This window comes from Anomaloglossus baeobatrachus, chromosome 9, assembly GCF_048569485.1.
Source record: "Anomaloglossus baeobatrachus isolate aAnoBae1 chromosome 9, aAnoBae1.hap1, whole genome shotgun sequence".
NCBI lineage: Eukaryota > Metazoa > Chordata > Amphibia > Anura > Aromobatidae > Anomaloglossus > Anomaloglossus baeobatrachus.
Window position 1 is genome coordinate 207,505,586 of NC_134361.1, and position 22,095 is coordinate 207,527,680.

General features: G+C 53.5%; 1 protein-coding gene across 1 annotated transcript in view; it reads left to right on the forward strand.

Annotated features, from left to right (window-relative positions):
• PHF19 (PHD finger protein 19) overlaps positions 1–22,095 on the forward strand; it is a 129,310-nt gene that overhangs the window by 67,027 nt on the left and 40,188 nt on the right. The window contains exons 10-13 of the mRNA XM_075324322.1: positions 4,004–4,071; positions 5,841–6,008; positions 6,090–6,165; positions 6,257–6,342. Coding sequence (XP_075180437.1) covers positions 4,004–4,071; positions 5,841–6,008; positions 6,090–6,165; positions 6,257–6,342 — 398 coding nt within the window. The remainder of the gene's footprint in view (positions 1–4,003; positions 4,072–5,840; positions 6,009–6,089; positions 6,166–6,256; positions 6,343–22,095) is intronic.

Genomic DNA, 22,095 nt, shown 5'->3' on the forward strand with positions numbered 1-22,095 from the left:
CCCGACGCCAATATATTTATTTATTTTTACACCAATATACAGTGCCTACAAGTAGTATTCAACCCCCTGCAGATTTAGCAGGTTTGATAAGATGCAAATACGTTAGAGCCTGCAAACTTCAAACAAGAGCAGGATTTATTAACAGATGCATAAATCTTACAAACCAACAAGTTATGTTGCTCAGTTAAATTTTAATAAATTTTCAACATAAAAGTGTGGGTCAATTATTATTCAACCCCTAGGTTTAATATTTTGTGGAATAACCCTTGTTTGCAATTACAGCTAATAATCGTCTTTTATAAGACCTGATCAGGCCGGCACAGGTCTCTGGAGTTATCTTGGCCCACTCCTCCATGCAGATCTTCTCCAAGTTATCTAGGTTCTTTGGGTGTCTCATGTGGACTTTAATCTTGAGCTCCTTCCACAAGTTTTCAATTGGGTTAAGGTCAGGAGACTGACTAGGCCACTGCAACACCTTGATTTTTTCCCTCTTGAACCAGGCCTTGGTTTTCTTGGCTGTGTGCTTTGGGTCATTGTCTTGTTGGAAGATGAAATGACGACCCATCTTAAGATCCTTGATGGAGGAGCGGAGGTTCTTGGCCAAAATCTCCAGGTAGGCCGTGCTATCCATCTTCCCATGGATGCGGACCAGATGGCCAGGCCCCTTGGCTGAGAAACAGCCCCACAGCATGATGCTGCCACCACCATGCTTGACTGTAGGGATGGTATTCGGGTCGTATGCAGTGCCATCCAGTCTCCAAACGTCACGTGTGTGGTTGGCACCAAAGATCTCGATCTTGGTCTCATCAGACCAGAGAACCTTGAACCAGTCTGTCTCAGAGTCCTCCAAGTGATCATGAGCAAACTGTAGACGAGCCTTGACGTGACGCTTTGAAAGTAAAGGTACCTTACGGGCTCGTCTGGAACGGAGACCATTGCAGTGGAGTACGTTACTTATGGTATTGACTGAAACCAATGTCCCCACTGCCATGAGATCTTCCCGGAGCTCCTTCCTTGTTGTCCTTGGGTTAGCCTTGACTCTTCGGACAAGCCTGGCCTCGGCACGGGTGGAAACTTTCAAAGGCTGTCCAGGCCGTGGAAGGCTAACAGTAGTTCCATGAGCCTTCCTCTTCCGGATGATGCTCCCAACAGTGGAGACAGGTAGGCCCAACTCCTTGGAAAGGGTTTTGTACCCCTTGCCAGCCTTGTGACCCCCCACGATCTTGTCTCTGATGGCCTTGGAATGCTTCTTTGTCTTTCCCATGTTGACCAAGTATGAGTGCTGTTCACAAGTTTGGGGAGGGTCTTAATTAGTCAGAAAAGGCTGGAAAAAGATAATTGATCCAAACATGTGAATCTCATTGTTCTTTGTGCCTGAAATTCTTCTTAATACTTTAGGGGAACCAAACAGAATTCTGGTGGTTTGAGGGGTTGAATAATAAATGACCCTCTGAATAAACTTTTCACAATTTAAAAAAAAAAAATAAAAAAAGAAATAACATTCTTTTTTGCTGCATTTCACACTTCCAGGCTGATCTACAGTCCAAATGTCACAATGCCAAGTTATTCCGAATGTGTAAACCTGCTAAATCTGCAGGGGGTTGAATACTACTTGTAGGCACTGTAGACACACAGCGCAGCTTTAGGCCTCTGTCACACGTTCGTGCCTCCGGTACGTGTATGGACAGTTTTCTCACGTACCGGAGACACGGGCACACGTTGACATATGTTTTCCTATAGTTTCGGGCACACGTAAGTATTTTTGCACGGAACGTGTGTCCATTCCGTACTTACGTGTGCCAGTGTGCTCCATACGCTGACATGTCCGTTTTTCTCCAGCATGACGGGTGTCACACGGAATGCAATCGTGTCACACCTAACACACACTGACCACACGGATGTGTTCCGTGTGACACGCGCCGGAGAAAAGACATGTGTCTTTTAAAAAAAAACTAACCTTTACTCACCTTCTCCAGCCCTCCTATCTCTGCCGCTGCTGTCGCTTGCTGCCGACTGCCGCTCATTATGCTCATTTAATATTCACTTCAATGCGGCCGGAAGCAGCAGCAGCGGGGAGTCGGCAGGACCGGAGACCGAAGAGCAGCACCACAGACAGCGACACCAGAGACAGGTGAGCAGAAATTCCCGTTCTCCGTGTGTTATCATGGATAAGACTCGGAGAACACACGTAGGCCATACACACTGCACACCAAGGGCAATCCGCACCTCTGACACGTCCGTGAAAAACGTGCGTGTTTTTCAGGGACGTGTGACAGAGGCCTTAGGAATCCCGACATACTAGACAATATTCAGATCTGGGAGAGTGGGACACTGCCGTCTCCTTGGCCGCGCTGCTTGTTTGGCTGCAGTGGTATCATGGCCGTCTCCTCGGCTGTACTGCTCCTTTGGCTGCAGTGGTATCACGGCCATCTTCGGCTGCGAGCTCGTTTGGCTGCAGTAGTATCACGGCTGTCTTTTCGGCCGCGCTACTTGTTTGGCTGCAATGGTATCAAGACCGTCTCCTTGGCCGCTCTGCTCGTTTGGCTGCAGTAGTCTCACGGCTGTCTCCTCGGCCGCGCTACTTGTTTGGCTGAAGTGGTATCACAGCCGTCTCCTCGGCCGCGCTACTTGTTTAGCTGCAGTGGTATCACAGCCGTCTCCTCGGCCGCGCTATTTGTTTGGTTGCAGTGGTATCACGGCCATCTCCTGAGCCGCACTGTTTGTTTGGCTGCAGTGGTATCACGGCCGTCTCTTCGGCTGTGCTGCTCGTTTAGTCGCAGTGGTATCACGGCCGTCTCCTCGGCTGCTCTGATCGTATAGCTGCAGAGGTATCTGGTGACACAATGTGATGGTAAATGCCCCATAAGATCCAATAATGTAACCTCTGTCTGCACAGTTCAGGGGTAATGTGGGGTCTCCGGTGTCCCGTTGGCTGAGGCAGCGTACCCTCGCTGTGCCGGAGCTGCCGGCCGTGGCAGGAGCAGGGAATGTGTCGTCACTGTAGAGTAATGGAGGGAAATTCCTGAAGAACCGGAAAGTTGTGAAATAATGGAAGTAAGAGCAGAACGGGAGGGCGATACAGCCAATCTGTAGCATAGCCTGTCTGATACTGTGCTGAGCCGTGTATCTAATCCCATCCTGTTTGATACCGTCTGATGAGCTGTGTATCTAATCCTGTCCTGTGATACTGTCTGCTTAGCTGTGTATTTATTCCTGTGTGATGCCATTTGCTGAGCCATGTATCTAATCCTATTTTGTGTGATACTGTCTGCTTAGCTGTGTATCTAATCCTATCCTGTGATACTGTCTGATGAGTAGTGTATCTAATCCTATCCTTTGTGATACTGTCTGCTGAGCTGTGTATCTAATCCTGTCCTGTTTGATACTGTGCTGAGCCGTGTATCTAATCCTATTCTGTGTGATACTGTCTGCTGAGCCATGTATCTAATCCTATTCTGTGTGATACTGCCTGCTGAGCTGGGTATCTAATCCTCTATGATACCATCTGCTGAACCATGCATCTAATCCTCTCCTATGTGATACTGTCTGCTGAACCATGCATCTAATCCTCTCCTATGTGATACTGTCTGCTGAGCTGTGTATCTAATCCTATCCTGTGTGATACTGTCTGCTGAGCTGTGTATCTAATCCTGTCTGCTGTACTCATGCTTCTGTCTGTGTCTTTGCTGCCACCTAGTGAATAAGTCAGTAATTGCTGACCTGAAACGTCGGAAACTCCTCACTTTGTCCAGAAAAATAAGGAATTGTTTTCGGCCACGAGAATTGGGATAAAGAAGAAATGATCAGGTTGTGACCCTGCGTCCGCCGCCCCGGGCACCGCTGTGTGATCTCTACTGTACATTGTGCCCCCCTGTGTATATATACCCCGGGTATAGGCACCCTCCCCTGTGTGTATGACCCCCCCCCACGTGTATATGCTCCTCTGTATATATACCTTCCTGTCTGTCCCTGTGCTCTGACCAGTCACTCATGACTTTTGCAGCTGTCGGTCTTCCCGGTAGAGGAGCGGGGGCAACACCTTCTGGAAGCTTTAAACAGCTACAAAAGCAGGTGAGTGCCAGCGACTATAAGCCGACACCGTGCTGAGCGGCCGCAGCCACATCACTGACCCCCACAGCTATTCCAGTGCTGGGGATGGGGGCTCCATGTAACCATCAGGTATGTACACAAGTCAGTGGCCCCAGTGCACGCAAGTCACGGCTGTCGCTGAGGGGCGGCTGTCACTGAGGGGCTGCTGTCGCTGAGGGGCTGCTGTCACTCAGGCGCAGCTCTTTGGTCGCAGTGCAGTCTCTCATCCTCCCACCCCATGGATCAGTAAAAGACACTCACATTCTGCTCCAAGAAAAAATAAAGCGGATAGTAACTCCACCTCCATTTTATTGCAATGAGTTTCCTACCGTCAGTGGCTGGGTGTTGGAGGAGCTGAATGTTGGAGGAGCCGCGGCCGGGTGTTGGAGGAGCCGCGGCCGGGTGTTGGAGGAGCTGGGTGTTGGAGGAGCCGCGGCCGGGTGTTGGAGGAGCTGGGTGTTGGAGGAGCCGCGGCCGGGTGTTGGAGGAGCTGGGTGTTGGAGGAGCTGCGACCGGATGTTGGAGGAGCTGGGTTGTTGTAGAAGCCGCGGCCGGGTGTTGGAGGAGCTGTGTGTTGGAGGAGCTGCGACCGGATGTTGGAGGAGCTGGGTTGTTGTAGAAGCCACAGCCAGGTGTTGGAGGATCCGGGTGTTGGAGGAGCCACAGCCAGGTGTTGGAGGATCCGGGTGTTGGAGGAGCCGCAGCCGGGTGTTGGAGGATCCGGGTGTTGGAGGATCCGGGTGTTGGAGGAGCCGCAGCCGGGTGTTGGAGGATCCGGGTGTTGGAGCAGCCGCAGCCAGATGTTGTAGGAGCTGGGTGTTGGAGCAACTGGGTGTTGGAGGAGCCATAGCCAGGTGTTGGAGGAGCTGGCTGTTGGAGGAGCTGTGACCGGGTGTTGGAGGAGCTGGGTTGTTGAAGGAGCCGCGGTCCGTGTTGGAGGAGCTATGGTTGGAGTTGGAGGAGTCGCGGCCCGTTTTGGAGGAGCTGAGCCAAAGTTGGAGGAGCTATGGTTGGAGTTGGAGGAGCTGTGGCTCAGTGTTGGAGGAGCTGCTGACGCCTTTCCCCTCTGTGACCTCCGTAGGGGCAGCGCCATTAATCCTTCCCCCATAGACCAGCAGGACGTCGTCTTCTCTGCGCCTCCGATTTAGAAAGTCCAGAATTGTTTATTCCTTTGCTCACAGCCCAGGACTGAGCATCTTGGGAGGAAGAGGGCGTGACGGGAGTGTAGGAGAGCGTCTGGAGAGCGCCCCCTGTTGGCGTATTAGCGATCGTTAATATTGCTTTGGAGGAGCCGCAGTGATTTGGGGGTAGCTCCTCTGGGGGTCTCCTGCTTTGGAGGAGTCGCAGTGATTTGGGGGCAGCTCCTCCGGGGGTCTCTGGCTTTGGAGGAGTCGCAGTGATTTGGGGGCAGCTTCTCCGGGGTCTCTGGCTTTGGAGGAGCTGCAGTGATTTGGGGGCAGCTCCTCCGGGGGTCTCTGGCTTTAGAGGAGCCGCAGTGATTTGGGGGCAGCTTCTCCGGGGTCTCTGGCTTTGGAGGAGCTGCAGTGATTTGGGGGCAGCTCCTCCGGGGGTCTCTGGCTTTAGAGGAGCCGCAGTGATTTGGGGGCAGCTCTTCTGGTGGTCTCTGTCTTTGGAGGAGCAGCAGTGATTTGGGGGCAGCTCCTCCGGGGGTCTCTGGCTGCCTCCTGCCCTGGGCGCAGTGTCTCCTGTATCATTCCGGATTATATACCGTATATACTTTTATATTACAGGTTTCTTTGTGGCAAAGAAATAAAGAGAAAAAAATGCATCTTCCGTTTACGCATCCGGGTGCCGCCCAGTCCTCCCAGTAAGCTGCTACCAGACAAACTGCTGGGGCTGACGGACCCCCGGCCGGGAGGCGGCGTGAAGAAGAAGGGTCGGAGCAAATACAAAAACAGGTAGAATAATTATGTGTGAGCGCTAGGTGCAGCGCCGTGCCGCCAGCATCTCTTACACCGCCATCTTCTTCTTACCTGCAGCCTTCTGCCCCGGGAGAAGAGGAGAGGAGTCCGCAGGAAGCCGGCCCAGTTCCTCCTGGAGGACGCCATCCCCAATGTCAGTACTTCACCATTGTGTGTCTCCTCGCACTGCTGCCTGTCCCTCATAATGCCTTTATGATGAGAATCCTTTCCTCCTGACATTACAGAGTGACTTCACCTCGGCCTGGAGCACCAACCACCACTTGGCGAGCATCTTTGATTTTACGCTGGACGAGATTCAAAGCTTAAAGAGGTAAATTCTGTGTCCGACCATCAGAGACTATCACTAATGCTCGCTCACATTGGCGAATAAAAAAGCCCTCCTGTTTCCGTCCACAAAAGTAGGACAGGTTTCCCCCCATGTGATTGGTGGCTTCTGTTCTACTATTCTACAGTTAGTGTCCTATACTGCAGGACGTAATGTATCTGCAGAGACACATCACTCCCATAGGTGAGGCTCCTCCGACGTCCTGAGTTTCTATCCACCTAAGATCTGCACTCACCGGACGACATTGCTCCAGGTGCTGTCCCGCCTATCCTCACATTGCACTTGTCCTGGTTATAAGCGAGTGTGAGTGAGGCCCAATACAGAGGATAGACGTGCGTCCATACAGCCGGTGCTGAGAAACGACATTCGGCCGTCTGTTATCGCTGGTGCACACTCTGACGTCATACATTATATTTACTTATCATTAATGCCCAGTAATCCAGCACATGCATGCCATCCCTACTCCAGTCACCTCCAGAGCTGCAATCACTATTCTGCTGTTACATAGTGTCTTATCCTCTAGAGCTGCAGTCACTATTCTGCTATTACATCATGTCTTATCCAGTCACCTCCAGAGCTGGAGTCACTATTCTGCTGTTACATCATGTCTTATCCAGTCATTTCCAGAGCTGCACTCACAATACTGTTGTTATATTATGTCTTATCCTCCAGAGCTGCAGTCACTATTTTGCTGTACATCATGTTTTATCCCCTGGTCACCTTCAGAGCTGCGGTCACTGTTATGCTGTTACATCGTGTTTTATCCTCTGGTCACCTACCGAGCAGTAGTCACTGGTTGCTGTTACATCGTGTCCTCCAGTCACCTCAAGAGCTGCGGTCACTGTTCTGCTGTTACATTGTGTCTAATCCTCTGGGCTCCTCCGCAGCTGCAGTCACTATTCTGTTGGTATCAGCGTGTTCTGTGCTCACACGGTACCCGGTTTTTCTGTGTGTTGCACCGCGCTCCTCTGCACTAGTCGCCCTGCTCTCTCCGGCTTCTGTGTGTTCTGTGCGGTTCTTCCCAGTGGTGCTCTGCGCTCCTCTGCACCAGTCGCCCTGCTCTCTCCAGCCTAGGTGTGTTCTGTACTCACACAGTACCAGGTTCTTCCTTGTGTTACGCCACGCTCCTCTGCACCTGTTGTGCTGCTCTCTCCGGCCTCAGTGTGTTCTGCGCTCACACTGTCCCTGGTCCTTCCCTGTTGAACTCTGCGCTCCTCTGCACCAGTCGTGCTGCTCTCTCCAGCCTCTGTGTGTTTTGTGCTCACATGGTCCCTGGTCCTTCCCTGTGGAACTCTGCACTCCTCTGCACCAATCGTGCTGCTCACTCCGGCCTCAGTGTGTTCTGTACTCATCTGCCACCGCACTCACCCATCAGCCGCTGCGCCTCTGCATCTGCCGCCGCACTCACCATCAGCCACTGCCCCTTCCCGGATCTGCTGCCTCCTCAATCTGCTGCCTCCTCTATCTGCTGCAATCCTGCTGCCTAGATCCATCCTGTAAGGTAGCTATGCCCAATCTCACCTCCCACTCCCCTTCCACCCTCCCCCCATCCTCCGCCGCTCCTGCATCCGTTGCGCCCTCACCCATCCTCTGCCGCTCCTCCATCCGCCGCGCCCTCACCCACCTTCCGCCACTCCTGCATCCATTGCGCCCTCTTCCATCCTCTGCAGCTCCTCCATTCACCGCGCACTTTCCCATCCTCCATCCATCTTTTTTTTTCATCCCACCTAGTTCCCCCCCCCCCTTTTTGCAGCACATGCGTGCGTCCTGATTTTTTTTTCCTGTAAACTAAGAAATACAAATAAACTTTGTTTAGGGCCAGTAAAATTATACTGTAGTAATCATCAACTACAGTATTTTTTTTACTGAATATTGTTAAGGGTCAGCCCAGTGCCACACGTAAGAGCGATGCACGAGTCTCGAATCGCATCATCCGGCACGGTCGCTCTCTTCCAGACAGGAGTGTGCGGCTGTGCCGGATGATGCGATGCGAGATATATATATATTTTATAAAATATATATAAAAAATTTTTTTTTTTTTTTTTTCTTCTTCCGACATCTGTATTTTTTATTTTGCCAAACTAATATTTTCTTTGTCGCTCCTTATTGGGAGACCCAGACAATTGGGTGTATAGCTTATGCCTCCGGAGGCCACACAAAGTATTACACTAAAAGTGTAAAGCCCCTCCCCTTCAGCCTATACACCCCCCGTGCTGCCACGGGCTCATCAGTTTTTATGCTTTGTGCGAAGGAGGTCAGACATCCACGCATAGCTCCACAGCTTAGTCAGCAGCAGCTGCTGACTATGTCGGATGGAAGAAAAGAGGGCCCATAACAGGGCCCCCAGCATGCTCCCTTCTCACCCCACTCTTGTCGGCGGTGTTGTTAAGGTTGAGGTATCCATTGCGGGTACGGAGGCTGGAGCCCACATGCTGCTTTCCTTCCCCATCCCTCAATTAGGGCTCTGGGTGAAGTGGGATCCCTTCGGTCTCCAGGCACAGGAGACCGTGCTCCATCCACAGCTCCTGAGGACCATGCTGGATAGGAGCCGAGTATCGTTCAGGGACATGGCCCTGCTACTTTGAGGTACTCTGTGTCCCCGTGGGGACCGCGCACAGCAACACTCCAGCATTGCTGGGTGTGCTAGTGCACCGGGGACAGCAGCGCTGACTGCGTTTGTGCCATTACACACTTCAGCGTCGCTGAGTGTGTTCGTGTAGGGGGACTGCCGCGCTGACCGCCGCTGCCATGGTTATCACTGCGGCGCGGCTGGGACTGTTAGTGCGCCGGGGACTTCCGCGCCGACCGCGCTTATACGGCGGCCGCGCTTATAACTCGAGTCCCCGGCTTTTGCGGCCTAGTCTCGTTTTCTTCCCGCCCCCAGCCCTGCCAGTCAGGGGAAGGGCGGGACGCTGTACAGGACGGCAGCACTGAGGGCTGGAGCATGCTTTGCATACTCCACCCCCCTCACTCTGCACAGTGGGGCACCAGTTCCCGCACTTTTCTGGGTCACGCCCACGGCTCCCTCCTCTCCCCAGGACGCCGGCAGCCATTCCTCTCAGCTCTGCTAACGCTGGAGAGGAGAGACAAGCTCAGGGAGACCCAGGCAGGATTTCTGGTGCCCACACAACCGCTTTGCGAAGGCGGTAAGCAGCACCTGTGGTGCTGGCCCCACTAGTGCAGAAGTGTACTTATAGATTATATGATTATAGACTATACTTTACACTGTATGGTGCACTGTTGATTTTTGTCTATTTACCCTCCTGTATTGCTCAGAGGAGACAACAGCATGTCGTCCACAAATAGCAAGGGTGCCAAAGCACAGACTTACTATGCTGCCTGTGCAGCATGTACGGCTATACTGCCGGCAGGTTCCACTGACCCTCATTGTGTGCAATGCTCGGCCCCTGTGGCACTTTCTCAGCCGGAGCCTCTGCTAGGGGTGGCCCAGGGAGAACCACCTGTTAACACTGTCCAGGTGACAGGGACGGAGTTTGCAGTTTTTACTGAAAGACTTTCTGAGACTATGGCTAAGATATTAGAAGCCTTGCAGTCCAGGCCAGCATCTCAAGCCAGGGGCACTGTGGAATCATTGCCCCCTGGTCCCCCTCAGTTGGAACAGCAATGTCCTCCCGGGGTGTCTCATGGATCCCAGGGTGAGGTCTCTGACACGGACCGCAGCCCCAGACCGACTAAGCGAGCTCGCTATGATATCCCCTCGACATCATCACAATGTTCAGGGTCTCAGCGAGAGGACTCTCTGTATGATGAAGCGGAGGTAGCAGATCAGGATTCTGATCCTGAGGCCGCTCTCAACCTTGATACGCCTGATGGGGACGCCATAGTGAATGATCTTATTGCGTCCATCAATGAAATGTTGGATATTTCTCCCTCACCTCCTCCAGTGGAGGAGTCAGCCTCTCAGCAGGAGAAATTCCGTTTCAGGTTTCCCAAGCGTACAAAGAGTATGTTTCTGGACCACTCTGACTTCAGAGAGGCAGTCCAGAAACACCGAGCTTGTCCAGATAAGCGTTTTTCTTCGGCGCTCTATTGGGAGACCCAGACGATTGGGGTGTATAGCACTGCCTCCGGAGGCCACACAAAGCAATTACACTAAAAAGTGTAAGGCCCCTCCCCTTCTGGCTATACACCCCCAGTGGGATCACTGGCTCACCAGTTTTCTGCTTTGTGCGAAGGAGGTCAGACATCCACGCATAGCTCCACTGTTTGTAGTCAGCAGTAGCTGCTGGCTCTATCGGATGGAAGAAAAGAGGGCCCATATAGGGCCCCCAGCATGCTCCCTTCTCACCCGTGATGGTGCTTGTAAGGTTGAGGTACCTATTGCTGGTACGGAGGCTGGAGCCCACATGCTGTTTTTCCTTCCACATCCCCCTGAGGGGCTCTGTGGAAGTGGGATCCTGCCGGCCCCCAAGCCCTGGGGCCGGGCTCCATCCACAGACCCATAGAACCTGCTGGATTGGGAGCGGGAGTGCCGTTCAGGGACATGGCCCTGCAACTTCAGGTACTCTGTGTCCCCGGCAGGCACGGACACTCTCAGGGCTTGCTGAGCGTTATAGTGCGCCGGGGACAGTGGCGCTGTACGCTGGGGGTTAGGTCACTGCAGCTTTGCTGAGTGACGATTGTGTGTTGGGAACTACTGCGCCGACCGCTCCTGGAGCGGCGGCGCAGCTGCGACTTGTAGTGCGCCGGGGGCTTGGCGCCGACCGCGCTTGTACGGCGGCGGCGTTTTTAACTTTAGCCCCCGGCTTCTGCGGCCTAGCGCCGCTTCGTTCCCGCCCCCACCCTGTCAATCAGGGTAGGGGACAGACGCTGCTCAATGGCTGCGCCGAGGGCTGGAGCCTTATTTACATGCTCCAGCCCTCTCACTAGGCACAAGGGGAAGCAGACTTCCCGCTCTTCGTCGGTGTACGCCCAGGGCCCGCCCCCCCTCTCCACAAGGACGCCGGCAGCCATTACACATGCGATCTGGCTGGAAGGAGGCAGCAGGCTCTGGGAGACCCAGACTAGAGGGATTTCTGGCGACCACACACCGCTCCTAAGCGGGTGGTAAGCTGCACAGTAGTGCAGGCCCCACTAGTGCCTCAGTGATATATTAGTGTACTTCTTTATTGGTACCATATATATATATATATATTTATATAGTGCACTGTAAGGTCGCTTCTGGCTGGACACTCTGTACTGCTCTGAGGACGCAGCAACATGTCATCCGCAAAACGCAAGGCTGCCAAGGCACGGGCTGTGTACACTGTTTGTACTGCATGTGGGGCTAATCTACCAGCAGGCTCCAATGATTCACATTGTGTGCAATGTTCAGTCCCAGTGGCACTTCGCCAGCCAGAGCCTATTGTGGTGGTAGCCCAGGCAGAGACGCCTGTGAACCCTGCCCCGGTGACGGGGACAGACTTTGCAGTGTTTGCTGATAAAATGTCTGAGGCTATGACAAGGATCCTGGAGACCTTGCAGGCCAGGCCAGTTCCTCAGACTATGGACACTGCTGTGGCTATGCTCACTGGTCCCCCTCAGTTGGAACTAATCCGTACTTCAAGGGGGTCTCAAGCATCACAGGCTGAAGTCTCTGACTCAGATGACAGTCCCAGGCAGCCTAAGCGTGCTCGCTGGGAAAGACCCTCGACGTCATCACACTGCTCAGGGTCTCAGCGAGAAGAGTCTCTCTGTGATGAGACTGAGGACGGTGATCAGGAGTCTAATCCTGAGGCCCCTCTCAATCTGGATGCCCCTGATGGTGACGCCATGGTTAATGACCTTATATCGGCGATTAATAGGCTGTTGGATATTTCTCCCCCAGCCCCTTCTGCAGAGGAGGCAGCTGCACAGCAGGAGAAGTTCCATTTCCTTTATCCCAAGCGTAAATTAAGTGCTTTTTTGGACCACTCTGACTTCAGAGAATCAATCCAAAAGCACGACGCTCATCCAGACAAGCGTTTCTCTAAACGTTCTAAGGATACCCGTTATCCTTTTTCCCCTGAAGTGGCCAAACGCTGGACCCAGTGCCCAAAGGTGGATCCCCCAATTTCCAAGCTGGCGGCTAGATCCATAGTCGCAGTAGAAGATGGCGCTTCACTTAAAGATGCCAATGACAGACAGATGGACCTTTGGTTGAAATCTGTCTATGAAGCTATCGGCGCGTCGTTTGCTCCAGCATTCGCGGCCGTGTGGGCACTACAGGCTATTTCAGCGGGTTTAGCACAGGTGGATGCTATCATGCATCCAGCAGTACCACAGGTGGCGTCCCTAACTTCGCAAATGTCTGCGTTTGCGACCTATGCTATCAATGCTGTCCTAGAGTCTACGAGCCGTACATCTATGGCGGCCGCCAATTCTGTGGTTTTGCGCAGAGCCTTATGGTTAAAGGACTGGAAAGCAGATGCTGGTTCCAAAAAATGCTTAACCAGCTTGCCATTATCTAGAGACAGACTGTTTGGTGAGCCATTGGCTGAAATCATAAAACAGTCCAAGGGTAAGGACTCTTCCTTGCCACAGCCCAGAGCAAGTAAACCTCAACAGAAAAAGTGGCAGTCGAGGTTTCGGTCCTTTCGAGGCTCGGGCAAGCCCCAATTCTCCTCGTCCAAAGGGACTCAGAAAGGACAAGGGAGCTCAGATTCCTGGCGGGCTCACTCACGCCCCAGGAAAGCAAATGGAGGAACCGCTTCCAAGGCGGCTACCTCATGACTTTCGGCCTCCTCCCTCCGCATCCTCGGTCGGTGGCAGGCTCTCCCGCTTTTGCGACATTTGGCTGTCACAGGTCAAGGACCGGTGGGTAACAGACATTTTGTCTCGCGGGTACAGAATCGAGTTCAGTTCTCGGCCTCCACTTCGGTTCTTCAGAACCTCCCCACACCCCAACCGAGCAGATGCCCTGCTGCAGGCGGTGGACTCTCTAAGAGCAGAAGGAGTCGTGATCCCTGTCCCCCCTCTGGAACGGGGCCGAGGATTTTACTCCAACCTCTTTGTGGTTCCAAAAAAGGACGGCTCCTTCCGTCCCGTTCTGGACCTAAAACTGCTCAACAAGCATGTGAACGCCAGGCGGTTCCGGATGGAATCCCTCCGCTCAGTCATTGCCTCAATGTCCCAAGGAGATTTCCTAGCGTCAATAGACATCAAAGATGCTTATCTTCACGTGCCGATTGCTACGGAGCACCAACGCTTTCTGCGCTTCGTGATAGGAGACGAACATCTTCAGTTCGTGGCTCTGCCATTTGGTCTGGCGACAGCCCCCCGGGTGTTCACCAAGATCATGGCAGCAGTGGTAGCAGTCTTGCACTCTCACGGACACTCTGTGATCCCTTACTTGGACGATCTATTGGTCAAGGCACCCTCTCAGGAGGCATGCCAACTCAGCCTGAATTTTGCACTGGAGACTCTCCAGGCGTTCGGGTGGATCATCAACTTCCCAAAGTCAAATCTGTCACCGACCCAATCACTAACGTATCTTGGCATGGAGTTTCATACTCTCTCAGCGATAGTGAAGCTTCCGCTGAGCAAGCAGAGGTCACTACAGACGGGGGTGCAGGCTCTCCTTCAGAGTCAGTCGCACTCCTTAAGACGCCTCATGCACTTCCTCGGGAAGATGGTGGCGGCAATGGAGGCGGTTCCGTTTGCGCAGTTTCATCTGCGTCCACTTCAATGGGACATTCTCCGCCAATGGGACGGGAAGTCAAAATCCCTGGACAGGAAAGTCTTCCTTTCCCAGACGGCCAAGGACTCTCTGCAGTGGTGGCTTCTTCCCACCTCATTATCACAGGGAAGATCCTTCCTACCACCGTCCTGGGCGGTGGTCACGACAGACGCGAGTCTGTCAGGGTGGGGAGCAGTGTTTCTTCACCACAGGGCTCAGGGTACGTGGACTCAGCAGGAGTCCAGCCTTCAGATCAATGTTCTGGAAATCAGAGCGGTGTTTCTTGCCCTGCTAGCCTTCCAGCAGTGGCTGGAAGGGAAGCAGATCCGAATTCAATCGGACAACTCCACAGCGGTGGCATACATCAATCACCAGGGCGGGACTCGCAGTCGGCAAGCCTTCCAGGAAGTCCGGCGCATTATGATGTGGGTGGAAGCCACGGCCTCCACCATATCCGCAGTTCACATCCCCGGCGTAGAAAACTGGGAAGCAGACTTCCTCAGTCGCCAGGGCATGGACGCAGGGGAATGGTCCCTTCACCCGGACGTGTTTCAGGAAATCTGTCGCCGATGGGGAAGGCCGGACGTCGATCTAATGGCGTCTCGGCACAACAACAAGGTCCCAACCTTCATGGCACGGTCTCGCGATCAAAGAGCTCTAGCAGCAGACGCCCTAGTGCAAGATTGGTCGCAGTTCCGGCTCCCTTATGTGTTTCCACCTCTGGCACTCTTGCCCAGAGTGCTACGCAAGATCAGATCCGACTGCAGCCGCGTCATACTCGTCGCTCCAGACTGGCCGAGGAGGGCGTGGTATCCGGATCTGTGGCATCTCACGGTCGGCCAACCGTGGGCGCTGCCAGACTGACCAGACTTACTGTCCCAAGGGCCGTTTTTCCATCGGAATTCTGCGGCCCTCAACCTGACTGCGTGGCCATTGAGTCCTGGATCCTAGAGTCTTCAGGCTTATCCCAAGGGGTCGTTGCCACCATGAGACAGGCTAGGAAGCCCACGTCTGCTAAGATCTACCACAGAACGTGGAGGATATTCTTATCCTGGTGCTCTGCTCAGGGAGTGTCTCCCTGGCCATTTGCATTACCTATCCTTCTTTCTTTCCTCCAATCTGGGTTAGAAAAAGGTTTGTCGCTCGGCTCCCTTAAAGGGCAAGTCTCGGCGCTATCTGTCTTTTTTCAGAAGCGTCTAGCTCGACTTTCCAAGGTGCGCACGTTCCTGCAGGGGGTTTGTCATATCGTACCCCCGTACAAGCGACCGTTAGATCCATGGGATCTGAACAGGGTACTAGTTGCCCTCCAGAAGCCGCCCTTCGAGCCTCTGAGGGAGGTTTCACTTTCTAGGCTATCACAGAAAGTGGCTTTTCTGGTAGCGATCACATCTCTTCGGAGAGTGTCTGAGCTGGCAGCGCTGTCATCCAAGGCTCCCTTCCTGGTCTTCCACCAGGACAAGGTAGTGCTGCGCCCCATTCAGGAGTTTCTCCCGAAGGTGGTATCCTCTTTTCATCTTAATCAGGATATCTCTTTGCCTTCGTTTTGTCCTCATGCAGTTCATCGGTATGAGAAGGATTTACATTTGTTAGATCTGGTGAGAGCACTCAGAATCTACATTTCCCGCACAGCGCCCCTGCGCCGTTCGGATGCACTCTTTGTCCTTGTCGCTGGTAAGCGCAAGGGGTCGCAGGCTTCTAAGGCCACCCTGGCTCGATGGATCAAAGAACCAATTCTTGAAGCCTACCGTTCTGCGGGGCTTCAGGTTCCGTCAGGGCTAAAGGCCCATTCTACCAGAGCCGTGGGTGCGTCCTGGGCATTGCGACACCAGGCTACGGCTCAACAGGTGTGCCAGGCAGCTACCTGGTCGAGTCTGCACACTTTCACCAAACATTATCAGGTGCATACCTATGCTTCGGCGGACGCCAGCCTAGGTAGAAAAGTCCTGCAGGCGGCAGTTGCCTCCCCGTAGGGGAGGGCTGTCTTGCAGCTCTAACATGAGGTATTTCTTTACCCACCCAGGGACAGCTTTTGGACGTCCCAATCGTCTGGGTCTCCCAATAGAGCGCCGAAGAAGAAGGGAATTTTGTTACTTACCGTAAATTCCTTTTCTTCTAGCTCTTATTGGGAGACCCAGCACCCGCCCTGTTGTCCTTCGGGATTTTTGGTTTGTTTGCGGGTACACATGTTGTTCATGTTGAACGGTTTTCAGTTCTCCGATGTTTCTCGGAGTGAATTTGTTTAAACCAGTTATTGGCTTTCCTCCTTCTTGCTTTTGCACTAAAACTGGTGAGCCAGTGATCCCACTGGGGGTGTATAGCCAGAAGGGGAGGGGCCTTACACTTTTTAGTGTAATTGCTTTGTGTGGCCTCCGGAGGCAGTGCTATACACCCCAATCGTCTGGGTCTCCCAATAAGAGCTAGAAGAAAAGGAATTTACGGTAAGTAACAAAATTCCCTTCTTCCAAGCGCCTTAAGGATACACGTTACCCTTTCCCCCCTGACGTGGTCAAGGGCTGGACTCAGTGTCCCAAGGTGGATCCTCCAATCTCCAGACTGGCGGCTAGATCCATAGTTGCAGTGGAAGATGGAGCTTCACTCAAGGATGCCACTGACAGACAGATGGAGCTCTGGTTGAAATCCATCTATGAAGCTATCGGCGCGTCTTTTGCTCCAGCATTCGCAGCCGTATGGGCACTCCAAGCTATCTCAGCTGGTCAGGCGCAAATTGACGCACTCACACGTACGTCTGCGCCGCAGGTGGCATCCATAACCTCTCAAACGTCGGCATTTGCGTCCTACGCTATTAATGCTGTCCTGGACTCTGCGAGCCGTACGGCGGTTGCAGCCGACAATTCGGTGGCAATACGCAGGGCCTTGTGGCTGCGGGAATGGAAGGCAGATTCGGCTTCCAAAAAGTGCTTAACTGGATTGCCATTGTCTGGCGACCGTTTGTTTGGTGAGAGATTGGATGAAATCATCAAACAATCCAAGGGAAAGGAAACATCCTTACCCCAGGCCAAACCAAAAACACCCCAACAGAGGAGGGGACAGTCGAGGTTTCGGTCCTTTCAGAGTGCGGGCAGGTCCCAATTCTCCTCGTCCAAAAGGCCGCAGAAGGATCAGAGGAACTCCGACGCATGGCGGTCTAAATCACGCCCTAAAAAGACCGCCGGAGGTGCCGCTACTAAGGCGGCTTCCTCATGACTTACGGCCTCCTCACACCGCATCCTCGGTCGGTGGCAGGCTCTCCCGCTTTTGCGACACCTGGCTGCCACAAGTAAAAGACCGTTGGGTGAGAGACATTTTGTCTCACGGTTACAGGATAGAGTTCAGCTCTCGTCCTCCGACTCGATTCTTCAGAACATCTCCGCCTCCCGAGCGAGCCGAGGCTCTTCTGCAGGCGGTGGGCATTCTGAAGGCAGAAGGAGTGGTGGTCCCGGTTCCTCTTCAGCAACAGGGTCACGGTTTCTACTCCAACCTGTTTGTGGTTCCAAAGAAGGACGGGTCCTCCCGTCCTGTTTTGGACCTAAAACTGCTCAACAAACACGTAAGGACCAGGCGGTTCCGGATGGAATCCCTCCGCTCCGTCATCGCCTCAATGTCCCAAGGAGATTTCCTAGCATCGATCGATATCAAGGATGCTTATCTCCACGTACCAATTGCTCCAGAGCATCAGCGCTTCTTGCGTTTCGCCATAGGAGACGAACACCTTCAGTTCGCGGCACTGCCGTTCGGCCTGGCGACAGCCCCAAGGGTTTTCACCAAGGTCATGGCTACAGTAGTTGCGGTCCTCCACTCTCAGGGTCACTCAGTGATCCCTTACTTAGACGATCTGCTGGTCAAGGCACCCTCTCAAGAGGCATGCCAACACAGCCTCAACGTTACTCTGGAGATTCTCCAGAGTTTCGGGTGGATCATCAATTTTCCAAAGTCAAATCTGACACCGGTCCAATCGCTGACATATCTTGGCATGGAGTTTCATACTCTTCCAGCGATAGTGAAGCTTCCGCTGGACAAACAGCGTTCACTACAGACAGGGGTGCAATCTCTCCTTCAAGGTCGGTCACACCCCTTGAGGCGCCTCATGCACTTCCTGGGGAAGATGGTGGCAGCAATGGAAGCAGTCCCTTTCGCGCAGTTTCACCTGCGTCCACTTCAATGGGACATCCTACGCAAGTGGGACAGGATGCCGACGTCCCTAGACAGGAACGTCTCCCTCTCTCAGGCAACCAAAGCTTCCCTTCGGTGGTGGCTTCTTCCCACCTCATTATCGAAGGGGAAATCCTTCCTACCCCCATCCTGGGCGGTGGTCACGACGGACGCGAGTCTGTCAGGGTGGGGAGCAGTTTTTCTCCACCACAGGGCTCAGGGTACGTGGACTCAGCAAGAGTCCTCACTTCAGATCAATGTTCTGGAGATCAGGGCAGTGTATCTTGCCCTAAAAGCGTTCCAGCAGTGGCTGGAAGGCAAGCAGATCCGAATTCAGTCGGACAACTCCACAGCGGTGGCTTACATCAACCACCAAGGTGGGACACGCAGTCGGCAAGCCTTCCAGGAAGTCCGGCGGATGCTGCTGTGGGTGGAAGCCACAGCATCCACCATATCCGCAGTTCACATCCCGGGCGTAGAAAACTGGGAAGCAGACTTTCTCAGTCGCCAGGGCATGGACGCAGGGGAATGGTCCCTTCACCCGGACGTGTTTCAGGAGATCTGTTGCCGCTGGGGGATGCCGGACGTCGACCTAATGGCGTCACGGCACAACAACAAGGTTCCAACATTCATGGCTCGATCTCAAGATCACAGAGCTCTGGCGGCAGACGCCTTAGTTCAGGATTGGTCGCAGTTTCGGCTTCCTTATGTGTTTCCTCCTCTGGCACTGTTGCCCAGAGCGTTACGCAAGATCAGGGCCGACTGCCGCCGCGTCATCCTCGTCGCTCCAGACTGGCCGAGGAGGTCGTGGTACCCGGATCTGTGGCATCTCACGGTCGGCCGACCGTGGGCACTGCCAGACCGACCAGATTTGCTGTCTCAAGGGCCGTTTTTCCATCTGAATTCTGCGGCCCTCAACCTGACTGTGTGGCCATTGAGTCCTGGATCCTAGCGTCTTCAGGATTATCTCAAGAGGTCATTGCCACTATGAGACAGGCTAGGAAACCAACGTCCGCCAAGATCTAATCCAGTTCACCAATGTGAAAAGGATTTGCACTTGTTAGATCTGGTGAGAGCACTCAGACTCTACATTTCTCGTACGGCGCCCCTGCGCCGCTCGGATGCACTCTTTGTCCTTGTCGCTGGCCAGCGTAAAGGGACACAAGCTTCCAAGTCAACCCTGGCTCGGTGGATCAAGGAACAAATTCTCGAAGCTTACCGTTCCTCGGGGCTTCCGGTTCCCTCAGGACTGAAGGCCCATTCTACCAGGGCCGTGGGAGCGTCCTGGGCCTTGCGACACCAGGCTACGGCTCAGCAGCTGTGTCAGGCAGCTACCTGGTTGAGCCTGCACACTTTCACGAAACACTATCAGGTGCATACCTATGCTTCGGCAGATGCCAGCCTAGGTAGGCGAGTCCTTCAGGCGGCGGTTGCACACCTGTAGGACGGAGCCGTTACGGCTCTATTATGAGGTATTATTTACCCACCCAGGGACTGCTTTTGGACGTCCCAATTGTCTGGGTCTCCCAATAAGGAGCGACAAAGAAGAAGGGAATTTTGTTTACTTACCGTAAATTCCTTTTCTTCTAGCTCCAATTGGGAGACCCAGCACCCGCCCCTGTTTTTGTATACACATGTTGTTCATGTTAAATGGTTTCAGTTCTCCGATATTCCTTCGGATTGAATTTACTTTAAACCAGTTTATAATTTTTTCCTCCTTCGGGCTTTTGCACCAAAACTGATGAGCCCGTGGCAGCACGGGGGGTGTATAGGCTGAAGGGGAGGGGCTTTACACTTTTAGTGTAATACTTTGTGTGGCCTCCGGAGGCATAGCTATACACCCCAATTGTCTGGGTCTCCCAATTGGAGCTAGAAGAAAAGGAATTTACGGTAAGTAAACAAAATTCCCTTCTTTTTTTTATATTGGGGGGGGGGTCTAGTTTCCAAAATGGGGTCACATGTGGGGAGCTCCACTGTTTTGAAATATATCAGGGGTTCTCCAAACGCAACGTGGTGCGGCTATCGATTCCAGCTAATTTTCCATTTAAAAAGTCAAATGACGCTCCTTCCCTCCTGGAGCTCTGCCGTGCGTCCAAACGGTTTTCTGCCATATATGAGGTATCAGCGTACTCAAAACAAATTGCCCAACACATTTTGCGGTCCATTTTATCCTGTTACACCTGTAAAAATTAAAAAATTGAGCCTAAAATAACATTTGTGTGGGAAAAAAAAATACTTTTTTGTTTTGTTTTTATGGCTCAATGTATGAAGCACGAGGGGGCGTGTCCTAGACATGGTGGCGTGAGGAAGCTTACCTCCAGAGCTCCTGCGCCCACAGCTTTATTTTGCAGACTCCTGCGGTCCCTTCTCACCCGAGATGGCCCCCAAGAAAAGACCGGGCGGTGCCCCCGCCTCCGCATCCCCCGGAGTGAGTCAGAAGCCCCAGGGGAGCCTCTCTAGATACCTGGCGGTGTCGGGCCGGGAGCTCCCGCCGGCGGCCCTGGACAAGATGGCGCCGGCGTCTCAGCAGCGTTCCCCGGCTGGGGATTCCCCTGGAGCGACACGGCGCCCGCCCACAGCCTCTGCAGCAGCTCGGGTGTCGGGTGAAGGGGAGAAGTTGGTGAACGTCACAGCAGGGAGACCGGCGGCGGCAGGTCAAGGTACAGAAGCATGGAGGAGGGGGGGACCCACAGGCCCGGCCACACAGCATGTCACTGAGGGGGCAGTGGAGGCCTCGGCATCTGGGGGATCACCTGTGCTGGGATTCCCTGCGTTCCTCTGCACCCCTGGTACACCTCCTTCTCTGGCCCAAGCAGAAGACCCCTTGATGACAGGCGACCAGCCCCCTGGCCCCCCCCGGGATGACTTGCAGGCTTTGAGAGAGCTCATATTGGCACTCCCCAGCAAAAAAGATCTGGAGGATGTGGTGGCCAGGATAGAATCCTCCCAGCAGATGGCGCTGACCACCCTGAGGGAGGAAATGGTGGTGCTGGAAGATAGAATAGAGGCAACAGAGCAAGCACAGGAGTCCCTGGAGGGTAGAATGGAAAGGATTGAACGGGACTGTGAGTCTTCTAATGCCCGCATTAGGGAGCTAGCTCTGCTATTGGACGATCAAGAAAACAGGGGCAGAAGAAATAATATAAGGCTGAAAGGTATACCGGAGGACTGGCCCCAAGATCTGCTGCGCACCAATGTCTTATCCATATTCAATCAAGTCACTGATCGCCCACCTGAGGCCTCCTATCTCTTTGACAGAATTCACAGGGTCGCAAGGCCTGGCCCCAGATCTGCTTCCTTCCCCAGAGACGTTTTATGTCGCTTGCATTATTATGGGGACAGAGAGAGGATTCTTCAGGGAGCCTGGTCGAAGGGCTCTGTGGAAGTAGATGGGGCTGTGGTGAAGCTATTTCCGGACGTCTCCAGCCGCACACTATACATGAGACGGTTGCTTCACCCCCTTCTGCTCAAAATCAAAGAGGCAAGCGCCTCGTACAGATGGGGCCACCCCTTTCATCTGATTGTCCGCAAGGGGGACTCCGTGTTCCCATTGAGGAGGCACTCTGAGCTTTCAAAATTGTATGACTTTCTTGGAATACCAGACTGCTCAATCCCGGACTGGATGGAGTGGGAACCTCAGGCCCCAACAGGGCGGCGAAGGAGGAGGGACGGCGTCCGGGCCTCCCCCTGTGATGATTTTGGAGGGTCATGATATCTCTCGGTTGCTGATGGGTCGGGGAAGTGACCAAAGTGGTGACTGAATGGTCGGGAGAGGAGTATGGTTGGGGGTTACCTGGGGGTGCCCCCTGACCTCCTGGCTCCGATGGCAAGTGGTCTGGCCATACGACTGGCCCAACAGTCCACAGCATACTGACTAATGTTCATTGCAACTTTGATCTGTTGTCGTTGGGTCGTTTGTGGGGCGGGCGGGG